General features: G+C 46.7%; 4 protein-coding genes across 4 annotated transcripts; 1 reads left to right on the top strand and 3 right to left on the bottom strand.

Moving 5' to 3' along the window:
- Positions 1–1,283: 1,283 nt before the first annotated feature.
- On the bottom strand, positions 1,284–1,772 carry BDBG_04386 (uncharacterized protein; the record flags this gene model as incomplete). Its single annotated transcript, XM_031721646.1, has 3 exons — positions 1,284–1,436; positions 1,519–1,668; positions 1,752–1,772. 3 exons carry the CDS (start codon positions 1,770–1,772, stop codon positions 1,284–1,286), a joined length of 324 nt encoding a protein of 107 aa, XP_031578288.1.
- Positions 1,773–2,160: 388 nt separating this feature from the next.
- On the bottom strand, positions 2,161–4,244 carry BDBG_04385 (uncharacterized protein; the record flags this gene model as incomplete). The annotated part of the gene is made up of 5 exons (XM_002625470.2): positions 2,161–2,225; positions 2,320–3,094; positions 3,157–3,234; positions 3,305–3,855; positions 3,935–4,244. 5 exons carry the CDS (start codon positions 4,242–4,244, stop codon positions 2,161–2,163), a joined length of 1,779 nt encoding a protein of 592 aa, XP_002625516.1.
- Positions 4,245–6,555: 2,311 nt separating this feature from the next.
- On the bottom strand, positions 6,556–8,044 carry BDBG_17042 (uncharacterized protein). The gene has a single exon (XM_031724850.1). The coding sequence runs from the start codon at positions 7,784–7,786 to the stop codon at positions 7,460–7,462; it is 327 nt and encodes a 108-aa protein (XP_031578287.1). The 5' UTR covers positions 7,787–8,044; the 3' UTR covers positions 6,556–7,459.
- An 89-nt stretch (positions 8,045–8,133) lies between these two features.
- On the top strand, positions 8,134–8,657 carry BDBG_17041 (uncharacterized protein). Its single transcript, XM_031724849.1, has 2 exons — positions 8,134–8,376; positions 8,463–8,657. Exons 1-2 carry the CDS (start codon positions 8,304–8,306, stop codon positions 8,564–8,566), a joined length of 177 nt encoding a protein of 58 aa, XP_031578286.1. The 5' UTR covers positions 8,134–8,303; the 3' UTR covers positions 8,567–8,657.
- Positions 8,658–15,727: the final 7,070 nt, after the last annotated feature.

The following is a 15,727-nucleotide window of genomic DNA, read 5'->3' as shown; positions in this document are numbered from 1 at the left end:
CAGGTTCAGGCAGCGTACCCCTGTTCCCCGATCCGCTGAACCAGAGCGTAGGCTCAAGCGGGACCTTCGGACGTTTTCCTTCCTTCGAAGACTGACGTCGTCTGATGCTATCTTCGCCCGTTGGACCAATCTCGCTGCAGAAGGGGACAAACAGCCGGAGTCAGGGGAAACAGGTTTTTCATGTGTATTTCGACCGATGCTCGGGAGTGGTTTCTGCTCTCTTTCTCCTCACTTGAGTCCTCAGCATACCGTCTTCTCCATCGTGGAATTTCCGAGCGTGGAAATACTCAGAGCTATTCTTTCGTGCTTCATCAACCCCCTTATCTAGCCGATCCTGTCTTGGGAGATCAGTTGCTTGCACGTGCTTGCGCCTGGTGGAATGCGCAACTGCGTCATGCATCATCTAGATGAACACACACCATGCCTCTTTACCTGCTTCTCATCAAGGAAGTACAATGATGGCATCGTGATGGGTGACGGATCTCTTTTCAATCTGACCAACCACTGTAGAACATTTGTGTGCCGATGGCAGATATAGCTCCGATAGAATATAGCCATCCTCAACGCCTTGCCCTTTCGTTGCAGTTCTCAGGGCCAACCAACGGGTAAAGACAAAAATGCAACGAATTTGGTGAAGGATGCCTCTCTCTAGCAATGCACGGTAGGCATCCTGGTGTACAGAAATGGGACAGATGTTTGTTGACAGTGCTCAGAGCTGATCTGTAATTCCTGGAAAGTCATCTTCCAGACATATGCTCGAGTAAGAATAAGAAATCCAATTTTTCCATTTTCAAATCCAAGATTCGAGCTTTGCTCTCGTCTTCTTGATCTCTAGATGTAGTAGTAAGCTTCACTCGGAAATAGTTGGGAGGGGTATGTCAGAGTTGTAGAAATCCTTGAGGTCGAGATGTTCCAAATCTATAGATATATATATGTTATACAGTTGTTGGTCTTGGACAATGAACGGGAACCCTGCATCAAAACAACGAGAAGAACGAACCAATTTCAATCAAACCTCATTCATAATTAACGAATATTAGCTGTTCGAAATATCATCACCTCCTTCGGCAGGTATAAAATACCCGCCGGTAATTTCAGCACAGGAACAGATAGAGGATACCAGACAGCCCAGCCGGTTATCAGTACCAAGCACAGTACTCTGTAAATTGACATACCAACGAGGAACGAACGTCCGATAAATACATCCCTAGCCACCTATAGAAGGCCCCAAATATTCAAAATCATTTGCTGTTGACATAGCTACTGGCGCCCGGACTGTAGCTTTAGAGCGAGTTGATGGAAAATGCTTCTCTCAGAACCGGGGCGCCGCCACGCCACCAAGCCACAGAGCGATCATCACGACATGGCATGGGGGAGTTGTCTACGGAGTAGTCGACTTCACAAAGATCGAGATCTGGCCCAAGTGTACGCGTGAACTGCCCATGCCAATAATAATAATGGAGTCAGCTAGCATGAAACAATCAATCAATGATCAGGATATTCGCTAATCGGACTCACCGGAACGAGCTCCAGGAAAGGAAACCGGATGACGAATTTTGCTTTTACCTCATTATTGGGGAATTGCAATGTCGACTGCTTCTCGCGTTGACAGGTGACATTTGCCTCGCCATTTGTATGCATCACAGGATTCAGGGGTGGCTGTTTTCGCTGGAGAGCGGGCGAATGGTAAGAGATGTTGCCCTGGAGAAGGATAGTTATCACAGTTCTGAAGGGAAGGGAGCTTAGCTAACCGTATCATTTTGACATTGCATGGTGGTGCAGTGTCTGCCTGGGCCTGGGCTCGTAGGAAGCCATAAAGTCACCAATGAGAACTCAGATATCCCCTTCTGGATACCTTATTTTTCAGCTGATCAAGGAGATATGATATGTAGAGTCTGAACCTGAACCACGGAAGTCGACGTAACAACACTACAAAAACAATACCGATCCTTTAGTTACTGACACGACGATTTCAAATACCGCATTTTGGGGTATTGATCATAGATTATCTAAATTATCTGTTGTATCGATGTCGAAATGGTCGGTTGAATTATAGGGTTCATCAAGGTTTCAGAACGCTGCAGTGGTAGCAGTGGCTACGAGCAAAATGTATTGAAACGAGATATATGACGCCTCTGCACCAGTATACTTACTACCCACCTAGTGTGCCCACCTAATCCAGCGCCTGTGTGATGCCCAAACAATCAAGTTATCAATCACAACGACTGCGATAAGGTATGAAAATTAGCAGAAACCAAATCTCAACTAACTTTATATAGAAAGGGTTCGAGCCTCCCCGGACAACGTTGCAAAACTTACCGAGCCCATAAGTGAGAACTACAGTTGGCACAATCCACCCACTCGTCAGGAAACTCGAAAAGGGCGTCTCTGCGATGGCAGCTGCTTTCTTTGCAACCGTAACAAACAGTGAGATAAACGCCAGACCGGCCCCAATCAGCGTAGTAAGAACGATGGACAGCATCTCGCCACGCGTTTTATGCATTTTGCCGAACCAATGCAGCGACGCAAGGAACACAAGCGTCAGCCCAGCGGCTATGAAGAAGTAGGCAAACAACACATAGAACTTGCTGGAAACTTCCTTGTTCTGCTGCTCAAGGATCTGCTTTCCGGAGCCGTCTAGCTGCGGCAGCACAATGCCAAATGTGCGCATAACCCAGAGGTAAAGCTTGTTGAAAAACTCTTCGAAAAGCGCGGAGGTTTCGGCGCCCCAATTGTTGTCGTTGTCGGAGAGGGCGAGGAGCCGGTTGTATATCGGTTTAAAGTCCGGTACTGGTTGGGGGGACCGGAGCCGATCGGAGACAGCGGTGACGATTAGCTCCAGGTCATTGACCAACCCCTGTGCTGCGGTTGAGTTTTGCGATGCCGAAAGCCCGTCAAAGAACATGCTGGCTTTCAAGGTAGCATGCTCCACGATACGGTTGGCGACATTCCACATGATCCATCCACGACTGCCTTCAATGGTGAGAAGGATTGCCATGTGTAACGGGAAGTGTAAAATGGCCCATATCTGCTGACGTATGCTGCCGAACCGTTCCTCTGAAATCTGGTCAAAGTATATTATATAGATGAAATACTACGCCGTGTATTTGTTAGGAAGCATGTTGAAAAATACCGTCCAGGCAGTAGAAGGCTTACAATGACAAGGATGTAGCTTATGATAAGACCAATGGAAGATTTGGGGATGTTTGTTGCTCCTTGGGCTACACTGGTGGCCTGTATATGGTTGGATCAGCTTAGCAAACCCTTTTGTTATAACAATCAGCACGTTAGTTATGAAACTTACGGCTTTGGTCATCCCGACTACTCCTTCTCCTAGAACAATCAATGTCATCCCATTAAATCTCTCGATGATAGCTGTCTCCTTGAAACTAAGCACCCTCCAAAAGCTGGAGATGGATATCATGAACACCGCCTCCACCGCCCCAATAACATACCATGCAAGGAAAGCCAAATGGCCGCTGGTCCTGGTGAACGTGAACGCGAGACCCAGATACGCCATTGCGGTAGTAAAAACCGTGGCAATGACCAGCAAAGTTGGAAAAACCGTCCTCTTGTACCCCTTTATATACCATACGATGGAGGCATACTGGAGAGCCAGGATGATTCGAGAAGTCATTAGAACGAAGCTCATGTTCCGAAACTCATTCGGCTTTGACGAGGGATTTGATGGGTCGAAGTTAGGTCCCAAGACAGCGAAGCCGGCCATGATCCCTAGATGTGCGGCTCTGAATACCCGTGACAGAGCGGAATCGGTATGGAATCGGAGATCGAAGAAGGTAGTCTGGAGCCATACGAACCAAAGCAATGAAATGTACCCGGCATACGCCGTTAGGTCTATTGAAACCCGTATTAGAATCTGTCTCCGATATATATATATATATATATATATATATGACTCCTTGGGGATACTAACTGGCCGTGGTATTTATTTCATGTGTCGATGTGAAGCTTGACAGATTGGCGACGAAGAACAAGTCATAGAACAATTCAATGGGCGCAGCTTTACGCTTCCTGAAGAGCGGGAGTTTGTTTTCCGAGCACATCTTCTGTGTACTACTATCCAAGTTCACCAGTCGGGAACTCCCCTGAGAACTGGGTTCTAAGATGAGATGGTCATTCTGCTGGGTTTCAGGCCCGGTGGCCACCGGGTTAGCAATCCAAGACAAGGGCTCCCTTCTCTCCGTCTCCAAATCGTTTCTCTTAATGATATTTTTGACCTTCATAATGGCAAATGGATTTGTCCAGGGTGTTGATTTTCATATTCATCAATGTTCTGAACCCAAGGGGTCAGAGCAGCCCATGAAGAACAAATATTGACATGTCAACGCAAAAGTTGCGGTGTCCAGGTATGGTATGGTATACTTAGCTAGCCGGTACTACGTCCCAAGGTAAATAGTTCGGCCAGGACATGGGACAGATGAAGACATTACGCATCTATCATCTATCTTGAGCAAATGGATGGCGCAGTGGAAATAGTTCCGTTCAGTGCGGTGCGTCGGTTTCCGGTCTTTTGGCGAATTGTTCAGTCAGGTCAGCCCTTGGAACTTAATGGGGAAAACCACAACAGTTTTTTTTCAATTTTTAGTCTGTGACGATTCCATCTAATATATAATAATTCGTTGAGCTGCTCATAATATCAAAATATCCCATTGATACTTACTTTGATGAGCATTTCTGAAAGAAAGAATGCTTAAAACAGCAAAGCCTTCCTTCAACCAGCCAGCCAGCAGCATCCTACCTATCCTTCGGCCTCGGGGGATTTGGAATCCAGCGCATTTCCCAGTGGTTCCTATAATATTGCCACTTCCTCCACATGCCCCACAACCGGTGTCATATTATTGAAGCAAGTTAAAACAAGTAAATTGTCTTCTCTAGAACTCCCTCAAAGATCTGCCCAAAATAGGTGTAGGCATGCTGTTCACTTTAAGTAAGTTAGTTACGGATAACAGATATTATTACAACAGCAACGAAACGAAGCGAAGAGCATAACTACATACATTACATTTTCATGCTTCCCTTCTACTAACTAACCTTCACCCTGAAAAGCGTTCCCCTGTCTACCCCCCTCGGTGATCTTCTTCGCCAACGAATACAACACAACCCTCCAGACACTCAAGAGATCTCAAGATCCCTCGAACATACATGTAAAGAGTACTTTAAAAACCGGCGCGCGAATAGGGAACGAAACCGAACTGACTCACTGCAGAAAAACAAAGAAAAAAGGAAGGAATAAGAAAAATGCCGGGGGGTTTGTGTATAGATAGATCACATCAGATATATCCAATTCTTCTGTGAAGCAGGGAGGGTAGGTAGTACATTTCTTTTTTTTTTCCCCCCAACAAATAAAACTGGTTAACTAGTTACTACTACTACTAACTACCAAATAGTTCAATATTTTTGCTATGACACATGGAAGCTAGATTTCTCTTTGCTATTAATTGTAAAGCACCCCCTATTTGCCCTCTTTCACCGGCCGAGGCTTGTATCACTGAGTCAAGGCTTTGATCCTAAGTAACTGTAACTCTGTATGACACGCTTTTTATGAGATGTATGGGGTTAACGGGGTATGGGTATGGGTATGGGGTGGACGTTCGTGCTGCATATGTGTCGTATGTTGTTACACGATCTGTAAAAGACATATTCCCCCCGTGTATTCGCAGGAATGATGCGCGCTCCATAACAAAGAAAGCAAGACCGAGGGGGGAGAGAGAGTGAGAGATTCTACGATACGGAGTACAGATGTCAAAAATGAAGTATGGGGTTTGATTCGCTCTGTATGGAGCAAGTCTGTATGTATGTATGTATGTATTGTATCTACAAGAGATACATACAGTATGGAGTGTTCATGTTTGGAACACGGTACACTTTTATTATTATTTCTTGACGGGGAGGTCGGGGACGGGGGACGGGCGTTGACGATTAAAACCCGACGGTTTGGTATATTGAACTGTAGGCGGAAAAGAAAAAAGAGATGGTGAGTATATTGAGAACCGCAAAATCCTCATTGTGCCTGGGCCTTTTTTCTCTGCACGCACGCCAGCTGCACCTGCAGCAGCCTCTGGCAGGGTAACCCGTACATACGGCCGTAGCGCCCTCCTTTCCCCCTTTTCCATTGCTTGATGCATATCTTCTTCTGCTTCTTCTTCTTCTTCAAGAAATGATTTACAATTCATCAGACCGGCATTGACCGTTTGCGCTTTGTCTGCTCGACGTCCTCAGCTCCAGGTTTGCGATTCGACAGGACCACTTTCCATAAGTTCGCTGTTCATGTATCCGGCGCCGCCGCGCAACGTCCAAGTGCCACCCAACTATGAAGATCTGAGATCTGAATACTCCGTATATCAAGTGGCGCGGAGGAGGGAGACGGGGGAAAAAGTAGTCTATCCGTAACTGGAACTTCTTTAAAAGAGAACCTCTGGTTCAATTCCACCGGAAAATGTGATAGATGTATTTCTAGCTTTCTGGCCAGTAGGAACAACGTTTCTCTCCATCCCCGTAAATTTTTCTTTTCTTTTCTTTTCTTTTCTTTTCTTTTCTTTTCTTTTCTTTTCTTTTCTTGCCTTCCCTGGGGAAAGGTGAAAGTCTTTCTTTTTTTATCTGGTGCAAACAAAGAAAATAATTAATAGTTAAAGTCCGGGGAAGTAGTCAGGACTTCTGATAAAAAAAAGAAAAGAAAAAACAAATCAAGAGATTTCAGCCCTAGCCCTCGCAGTCCCGGGGGTGAGTAGTAATGTGAAATCTCCTAAAACCTCATACAAAGCCACCTGAGGGCTACTCCGTACGGATTGAGTTGATATTCATTCCTGTTTTGAAGTCCCATGCTGGAGTGTAAAAAGAGCCTGGCGTAGCGGAGCTGTTCCATCATCATATGGTAAACGGTTTGTTCGGAAAAATAGCCTGAAAATTAGTAAGAGAGAAGCATTTTGAAGCAGTTTATATAATAATAATAATGTATTTTGAGGCTATCGCCTGTAATTTTATTAGCAGACGGCAGAACCTGCTGGCTGAGTATCACATTTCCAACAACGCTGTGTCATAAAATAATAACAATGAACTGACCACCAATCACCCCTAGCTGAAATCCGCTGCAAATTCCAATTAAAAAAAAAATGCTCCTTGGAAGTTGGACAAGGTTGACTTTCCTTATGTGTTGATATCACACACTTCCCCCTACCTACCCTACCTACCGTCGCGACTCAGGACATGGGGGCAGGCATGGGGCATGGGGCGGGCGTACACAGTAAAGTTGCCCCCCAGCAAGTGCAGGGAAGACGCGAAGTGGCTTGGTGTCACCGCGCAGCTCGCGACGGTCAGGTGACTATTTCTGTCCCAGGAGTTCAAAACCCAAAGAAGCCGAGGCCCAAACTCCGTGTTATCCCGACTGCTATCACGTGTGACACCCCCCGGTTCCGATGCTCTCCGATCGGGACGCATCGCGCTAACTTACGCAGTAACTAGGTACAGTACGCCAGCGCACGTTACCAGGTATTTGGCTCGGCTGGCGGAGATAGCCGCGCGGGTCCACAATCGCGAGAGGAGAGGGAAAAAAGCTGCCAGAACCTTGGGAAAGGCTGCAAAGCTTCAAGACCCGCTCTTTGCCCGAGGCAACACAACATGTATCATGATGCATGCCGATAGGAGTAAATAGCCCGAAGGTTGACGGCGAAAAAGGGGATCCAACCCAGCAACGGAAGAAAAGTGGAGGAGATCGGGTGAACTTCTCTCGCTGGCCTCCACTCACTACTACTGTCTGACGGCGATACATCCAGTTCTCCCTCCCTCCCTCTTCCACCAACTGGCAACAACCTCTCAAACATGGTTTCGCGGCGATGTGTAGTTAGCCGTTGTTGCCGAACGAATTCGCTCTCGAGTCTCCGGATGTTTTCTTCCTCAGCCCAGCCAACCAATGGACATTACCGGCGCACTCCGTTCCTGGAAAGTTCCCTCATTTTCTTATCAACTACTTACTACTAGACTCCGCCGTGCTTCACCCGAAGGTGACGGGATTTTAACGGTACTTAATAATAATAATAATAATAATAATAATAACATACGTACGGAGTAGTTTCAAACAACTCGCTGGAGAAATACGAATACTGTATTTCACCCGGGGGGGGGGATATTTACCAGTAGAGCTAGCTAGTTCTCCATGGGCAAAAGAAAAAATACCCCCTCCGAAGAGTACTACTCTTACGGAAACAAGGAAATATACCCTCTCCCTTCGCTTCCCATCTCACTCCCCGGATCACCATCGTAACCAACCCATCAAACATCTCGAAGCGATGAGTGAGTGGATGGGAGCGATCAGCGATCACACCACAAGCTGCTTATTTGATTTAACTGAGGAGGGTAAAGGCAAGGATTCCATTTCCTCCATCCCATCCCATCCCTCCGAGATAAATAAGTAAGTTAATAATAAGTTAATAACCAATACGAAAAAGAAATGAACTTTTTTTTTATTACTCGAGGCGGCTGGCTGGGATGTAGCCGAAGCTGGAAGGTAGGATTCGATTCGTGTTGGTTCCTGGTAGAAAATACTGCGTAACAATGAATGTGATCATCACGCACCGCACCCACCCGCCGAGCGCAACCCCGGGAGCTCATGTTGGCGATTTGACGGGGGGGGGGGGAGCGGGATGCTAGATAAGTGTTGGAAGTGTCATGCGATGCACTCTGAGCTTCATTCGGGGGTTCATCAGAGAGAGAGAGAGAGGGAGAGAGAGGGAGTTGGGAGTTGGAGTGGTTTTCCGCGTTTCCTCAAAACAGTTTGCTCTTGAGATGTCAACAAATGTCAAAACAAATGTGTTCGGCTGTCCACCAATACCCAGAGACTTATTGAGACCCCTCCCTGTCTTTAATAAAAGGGAAAGAAAAGAACCTTGTTTGTTATATACCAGCTGACGAGGAAATTGACGCGCTTATCCCCAGCATCAGTCACCAGGATATGGTGTTTGCATGGATGAAGGCTGATTCCCACATGGCAAAGGAGAAGAATAACGGGAGACAAACGGCAGATGGGAAAAAAAAAAAAAAAAAAAAAAACACCAACTCGAAGGGAGGAGGGTTACGCTCTGCGCATGCATCGCATCGCATCGCATCCATGGACCCCACGCATCGTTCGGCGAGATCTCTTTTGACCTTTCTGATCCTCCTATTTCCCCAACCCGGGAGTTCTCCAACCCTTGCTCGGCTATTAATTAGCTATACCATACCTAACCTCGCTAAAACAACTTAAAACAAGCCCCCGGCTCGAGCCAGTTTGTCCACAACTTGTCAGCTTGTCAGTGTGTCAGCAGCGTCTCAGCGTGTCAGCGTCTCAGCGTGGGGATGAGTTCCGCCGTCAGCCCGCGCCGCCGAGGCCATGCCATGCCTAACCCACCTAGCCTAAGGCAAGAGGTTACCCTGGGTTACCGTTGGTCAAATTGTTCTGGAAAGGGGGTAGAAGACAACACTTGTGGGCCATTATTTAATATTGTGAATGGTGGCGGCGCCCACGCGCTGATTAAGATTTAATTATTATGTATTGTACTTGGCATGGATCGGATCAAAGACCGGGGTGAGTTGGTTTTTTATTTTATTTTATTTTCTTCTGTTTTATTTTCTTTTGTTTCCTTCTTCCTTCTCGTCTTTTCCAATGCACCGTAGTAACTTGACTACGCTGTACTGTACATGGGTTCGCCCCAGTGGGGGGGGGCGGGCGGCTTATGCTTCGATCTCTACCTCTAGATTCCCGAAGAGTAAAAAAGTGAGAAACGCGTGACCTGGGATGATGGGACGATGGAGGACGGCGATAGGGAGATACAGCGGCCAACGCAGAGGTCAGGAGTTCAGGTATGTATGTCCACTTCCACTACTGACTTACTGATGTGAGGGTGACGGTGAGGCGCTAAAAAAAGTATCTTTATCTTTATTTATTTTATTTTATTTATTCCAGCTGTGAATGTAATGTGCTGGCCAATGAGTACATGGGGAATTGAGATACGATACTATGGTAGCTATCACAACTTGCCAGAAGCGACATCAACAACCGCTGACTTGTGGCGCCTGAGAGCCTAGACTTAAGCGGCCACCACGCTTAATTTTATACTTTCTTTTGTCACAAGAAGCTCCAGCCACAGCCATAGAATAGAGAAAACTCTCCGAACATGAAACCTGGCGTCTCCACGTTGTGACGGGGGATGGTGTGATGCTGATTTGTAGAAGCTACTCCGTAGTTAGAAGTTAGTTGTAGTTGTGGCTGAGAGCTCTGCTGGAGGCCTTGTCGTTTTTTTTGTTCCCGCCGTCACATCGACGTCGACCATCGCCGTCTTGGAGTGTGATTTTTTCTGCTTGGCGCCATTTGAACGTTGGTATGAAACGATCACCAAACCCACAACCACAAACCCCGTTCGAAAGCATCCATCGAGACCGCTTGCTGGCAAAAAAAAAAAAAGAAAAGAAAAGAAACAATTGAATGAGCTTCAACTCTTCACATCTCGCAATTTCACTCCAGCTGCTAATCGTTCATTGAGAATGCAACCCGCAGATCTTGTTACGACCGCTAAACTTCCTCCACCCAACCCTTCACATTAATAATATAATAAAGGTAAGAAAAGAAACAAAAAGAAAAAGAAAACCGTTTCAAGGAATGCAAGGATTCTATTCCCCAAAAAAAGCCACAGCCAACCAACCAACCAATCATCACATTTTAAAAAATTAAAAGAAATAAAAAAACAAACGGTCAAACGTTCAACCTATCGTTCCCCTCCCTCCCTCCCTCGCCCCAACCATCTCGAAATAACTTATCCTTTTTTTCCCCTTGCTCGTGTCGCCGTTCGGGCATAATAATAAGAGCCGAAATCTAGTCTGCAAACATGGTTTGATCGAGGGAGTTGGGCGTTGCAGGGGATGGATCTTTGTCTGCAGGCCCAGACAGACAGACGTTTTTTGAATGATCAACTCTACAGCGTACAGCGCTCAAAGTGTTCCTGGGGCTATACGCTACAACAAGTGATTGGAATATCAACGTTATTATTACTCTCCAATCGGGAGCTCAAGAGAAACTGTTAATTCTTTCCACGCAAGCCAGCCAAGCCGCCACGCCTGAACTAGTGGTGACCAGGCCTAGGCCTCCCGGTTTGTTTCATTCCCCGCGTTTTTTTTTTTTTTTTTTTTTTTTTTTTTTCCATCCGAACAACGTCCAGGCATATTGGAATCGATAATCCATGTCTGTCCATGTAGTGTGAGAAATATTTCCGTGAAATAAATAAAATGATGATCTAATAAAATGGATAATAAATCGCTTAAACGATCGAAGATACGAGATAAATAATAATAATACTTCGCAGAGGTAATCATGATTTTTCCAATTGGCAGCCCGACCACCCATCCACCCATCCACCCATCCACCCCATCATTACTCCCTCTCGCGGATGCGACTATGCGGGGGAGGAATACATACACCCGTGGTCGCGATGGATAAGACACGGAGATAAGGGGAGGAAACGCGGCGGAGCGGGAATAGAGGATGTTTTTTTTCTTCTTTCGTATTCTTTTTCTGCTCACAGCATGAGTTAAACTAGATCTGTGGCTTAGGTGGTTGTGATATATGTGCGAAACCGGCCGCAATGCTGTGTTTTCTCGTGTATTGGAATGAAATAATGATTTAGAAAGAGGGCCCCAATGCTTTTTTTAACTGTGCGTACTTTGAAAACGTCTGAGGAGTAATAATAATCTCAGTCCGATGCAAGATCTCTGCTTTCAACCTTCGCAGAGAGATGAGATGCACTCCCTCCTTCACAATTACTCAAGCGGGTAGCTGAGGGTAAACGGGCGATCTGACCTGGCCATGCATGTGACGTGCCTGAGACGTTGTTAGCGAGGGGGGGTTGGACTCGGGGATTATATATTATTATGCGGATTATATCTTCCAAGTTCGAAGGCTAAACTTATTTAAACCAGCTGGGGGCGCTGCGGAGAATACCACGCTGCGCATCCCTGCACTCGGCGATGAAGGAGTGAAACCTTCCATCCCCATCATTTAGAAATTAGCAGTGAGTTTGTTATTCAGGGCTGAAGAAGTGCCGGCGTGTACCGTACCTGCACCTGTATCGTATCGACATAAAACCCTCTTGGATAGAGGAACTGGGCCATAAGCATCATATTATTATTATACCCCAGTGCTTCATGTCTCGGGGAAATATTATATTTCCCCGCACGAGAGAAAGATAGATACCCCCTGGCTGGCTGGCTGGCAGGCAGGAAGAGTACAACCCCTGTCTTTCTACTCCACTCAAAAGATCCTCTTCCAGAGTGCTAACTAGTTACCTCTGTAACTTTATGTGTGCAAACGCCAAACGCCAAACGCCAAAGTGTTGGCAATTAGTTAACGAGTAGTCGCATTTGAGGGTGGTGAAGAAGAGGGGCAAAGGGCGTGGGGGTCAAGATGAAGTGAGGCGGGGGCGTCGCTGATTCGCGCGCGCGATCTCTGGTAAAACAACAATAGCTGCCAGAAGAAATGGGTTATGTGTATTTATGTATATGTACTCTGTACTTTATTAGTGGCAAGGAAGGAAGGGCAGCCAGTGGGCGTTGATGATGAAACAGACTATAAAAATGTTACGGTTTCACGCTGGCTGGCGCAAGAGGGTGGTTGATGAAAGAAGAAGCGTAGATAAGTCATGTGGTGTATGTTTCATTGTCGAGGGTAATTTCTGCTTCTGTACGGAGTACTCCGTGTGACTCTGAGATCGATGATGATATTATACGATGAATGCCTGCTTGAGCACTTGTTGGGAGCAATCAATAAATATTTCTGTTGGATTGGATGCTATGTATTGATTGATTGATTGATTGATTGATTGATTGATTGATGGCTGGCCTATGAGACGTCAAGCAAAATAGATGATTCATCATGTTTTAAATCCTTGTCTCTTTTGTCTTTTTGCGGGGAAGCAAGCGCTTTCGGGCAAGATAGACGCGGTGCCTGGCCCTGCTGTGTCGGCTGCTGTCGTCCAAGTTACTTGTTTCGGCGTTGGATGGACGGGGTCCAGATGCAAGGTGCAAAGCAGGGGGAATCAACCTTGCCACCCCTTGTCGTAACTGTGGAGAGTACGTTGCATATGGCCAGTAAAAGTGTGGACATGCAACCCATTTTTTAAAGCTGTACTATGTAGCTCTCCACTCCCCGGCCGCCTTCTCCCGGGTTCGCAACTTCGCATGCAATGGGGAAAATATCAAGTGACGGATACAGGCCTGGATCGAGCCCTGAATCAAAAGCAGTGGATGGCTTTTTTGTTATGCACGTCAAGTCGCGCCGTACCGCTGTTCGCTGCGTCCGCTTCCCGCCGTCCGTCCACCGCCATACTGACTGCGCCGGAGAACTCCCTCCTGAGCCCTGACCGACTTGCGGCTGCCTGTCTGTCTGCTTGACCCTGCTTGACCGCTGCTAGTCGCGCTGCTTGCTTCTTTCCTTTTTTCTTTCTTCTCTTTTCTTTTTTGGTGATGACGATGACCCCGGCAGGGAAGCATCGGGCAGTAATGTCCGGGGTACATACACAGCCAGAAACAAACAATAATATAAATAACCAACACTTGTAGCGGGTATAATCGCGCTTTGTGTACGGGGGTAATTGTCCACAGGGCTTGATCGCATATTGCTACAAAGGCCCTCCCTCCCCCTCTTCCCCGCTCATTTGCGCACTTTGCTACCAGAAGGCTTTAACGGTTGCGGGTTTTATTATTTCATGTGGGTTAGTACCCATGGTCAATGTATGTATTGTACATACCTCATGATATTGTGTTTCGGGCGGTGACTTACCGTTCTCAGCAGTGGTGGGGAGTAGAGTTTCTTTGATCGCAGATTATGGATATTTCTGGGGTTTGAGCAGTTATGGGGTTGGTCAGGGGTGACAGGGAACATGCGTGGGGGGTGTGTGTATGTGGTTTGAAAGTCCTTTCTTTCATCACTTGTTGGACTTCGCTTTCCACGGTTGGTGGTGAGCGTTTTACCTTGCTTACACCTCCTCCTTGTATTTATTTATTTATTTAGTTAGTTATTTTTAATTATCACTTATGAGGGTTTTATGGTTTTTGAATCCGGGGTCGGGGGGGGGAGGATGCGGTCAAAGAAAGAAACGAAAGAAAGAAAGAAAGAAAGAGAAAGGAACCTGCCTACCTGCCTGACGGGGTTCAGACCGGCACAACGATCCAGAATGAAATAATAATAATAATAATAATGTCAATGCTGTGTCCATGGAGAATTTGAATTATGTCTCTGGCTCTTTTTTTTTCCGCCTTTTTCCCATGTGAGCCAGCCCTAACTCTCTGAGTCTTTTGGGCTTTTTAAGTTCTTTGAGCTTTTGGGCGTCTGGACTCTTCTCTTTGGCCCTGCCCTGCCCTGCCCTGCCCTGGCTGAAAGTGAACCCCCCGCCGCCCCACTAGATTCCGCGCTCCGTCAGTCTGGGAGGAGAGACCAGAGAAAGATGACACGGTTACGTGGGATGAGATGAGCTCTATTGTACGGTGATACCTGGATATCTCCCCCCCCCCCGCGGATGAAAAATTGAATTGCGATTTCGGCCAATTGATTCGGTATCAGGGGTTGGGCTGGAAGAGAAGCCCGATGTTTGCAATACCTGTTTGGACGGTGTTATAATACCGTATATTGATACCGTGGTACCTCTGTTCAAATCCTATTTTATAATACTACATTCATACGTCCATTGCGATTGCGCCCTCTTTTTCCCTCTGGCTGACTGACTGACTGACTGACTTAAGCCTGACTACTGTTTTAGGGGGAGAACGAGACGAACGAAACGAACGAACGAACGGGGAAACAACATACGGAGTAGTTACGGCGGGCAAGGGACAAACCGGAATCAACCCGGCGGGTTTTTTGCCCTTTTTTCATTAGCCCTCTTTTTTATTTTTCTTGCCCTGGGCTGTGAGGAGGATTTTGCTGGGAGTCTGGGGCCCGCCACTTGCTGGCTGGGTTGTGGGGCGGATACAGGGCCGCGTAATGATAAATGATCAATTGATAATTAAATATCATCGGTGTCCGTTGGTCTTTTTTTTCTTTTTGGAGACCAAACGCCCTGTTTTTGTGGGGCAATCCAGCCGTTAATATCTATGCATCGGTATTTTCGTATTTTGGTAATTGTGTAATTGTGTAATTTTGTAATTTTGTAATCTGGAGCTCTATTCTAGCGTATGTAACAGAAGAAACTCCTGATAACCAACCCCCCCGTACACAGCCCAGTGATTATCAGTTTGAGACCGCCGCCGCCTCGGTGCCACCTGCTTGGTAACTTTACGCCGTAACACTTCCCCGAAACCCGAAAGACGAAAGACGAAAGACGACGAAGATGATTGATTACCGTCCCCCAATAATAATACCAGCCCGATTGGCGTATCGTATCGATCGATGATTCTTTCTTACCAGGCCAGCTGATGTACCGGGTACTTTGCCAGCAGTTACAATAATAATAATAAATGTGTCTCCTTCCTCCCCTGGTTGGGTTGGGGAACTAAAAAGCATGCTCCTCCCGTCTGCTCAGGCTCAGGCTCAGGCGTCATCTCGCCCTGCCTACAAATATCCTATCTATACCCGCCCAAATCCCTCCCTCCCCTCCCCCACCTCCTCCTTGGCGCCGGCCCTCTCCCAAACCGCTCGCGAAAATAAGATATTCTTCGTTTGGGGTTACATTGTTAACATGGGGGGGGGAGT

The sequence above is a fragment of the Blastomyces gilchristii genome, assembly GCF_000003855.2.
Source record: "Blastomyces gilchristii SLH14081 genomic scaffold supercont1.7, whole genome shotgun sequence".
NCBI classification, from domain to species: domain Eukaryota; kingdom Fungi; phylum Ascomycota; class Eurotiomycetes; order Onygenales; family Ajellomycetaceae; genus Blastomyces; species Blastomyces gilchristii.
Note: the sequence above shows the minus strand (reverse complement) of the source record. Positions and strands in the feature narration are given on the sequence as shown.

Excerpts from the sequence above, each read along its gene's own strand:
- BDBG_17041 (XM_031724849.1), top strand. The coding sequence starts at position 8,304 with ATGAGTGAGTGGATGGGAGCGATCAGCGATCACACCACAAGCTGCTTA. Across the intron at positions 8,377-8,462 it reads TTTAACTGAGGAGGGTAAAG|AAATGAACTTTTTTTTTATT; the intron begins GCAAGGATTCCA and ends AATACGAAAAAG.
- BDBG_17042 (XM_031724850.1), bottom strand. The coding sequence starts at position 7,786 with ATGTATCGCCGTCAGACAGTAGTAGTGAGTGGAGGCCAGCGAGAGAAG.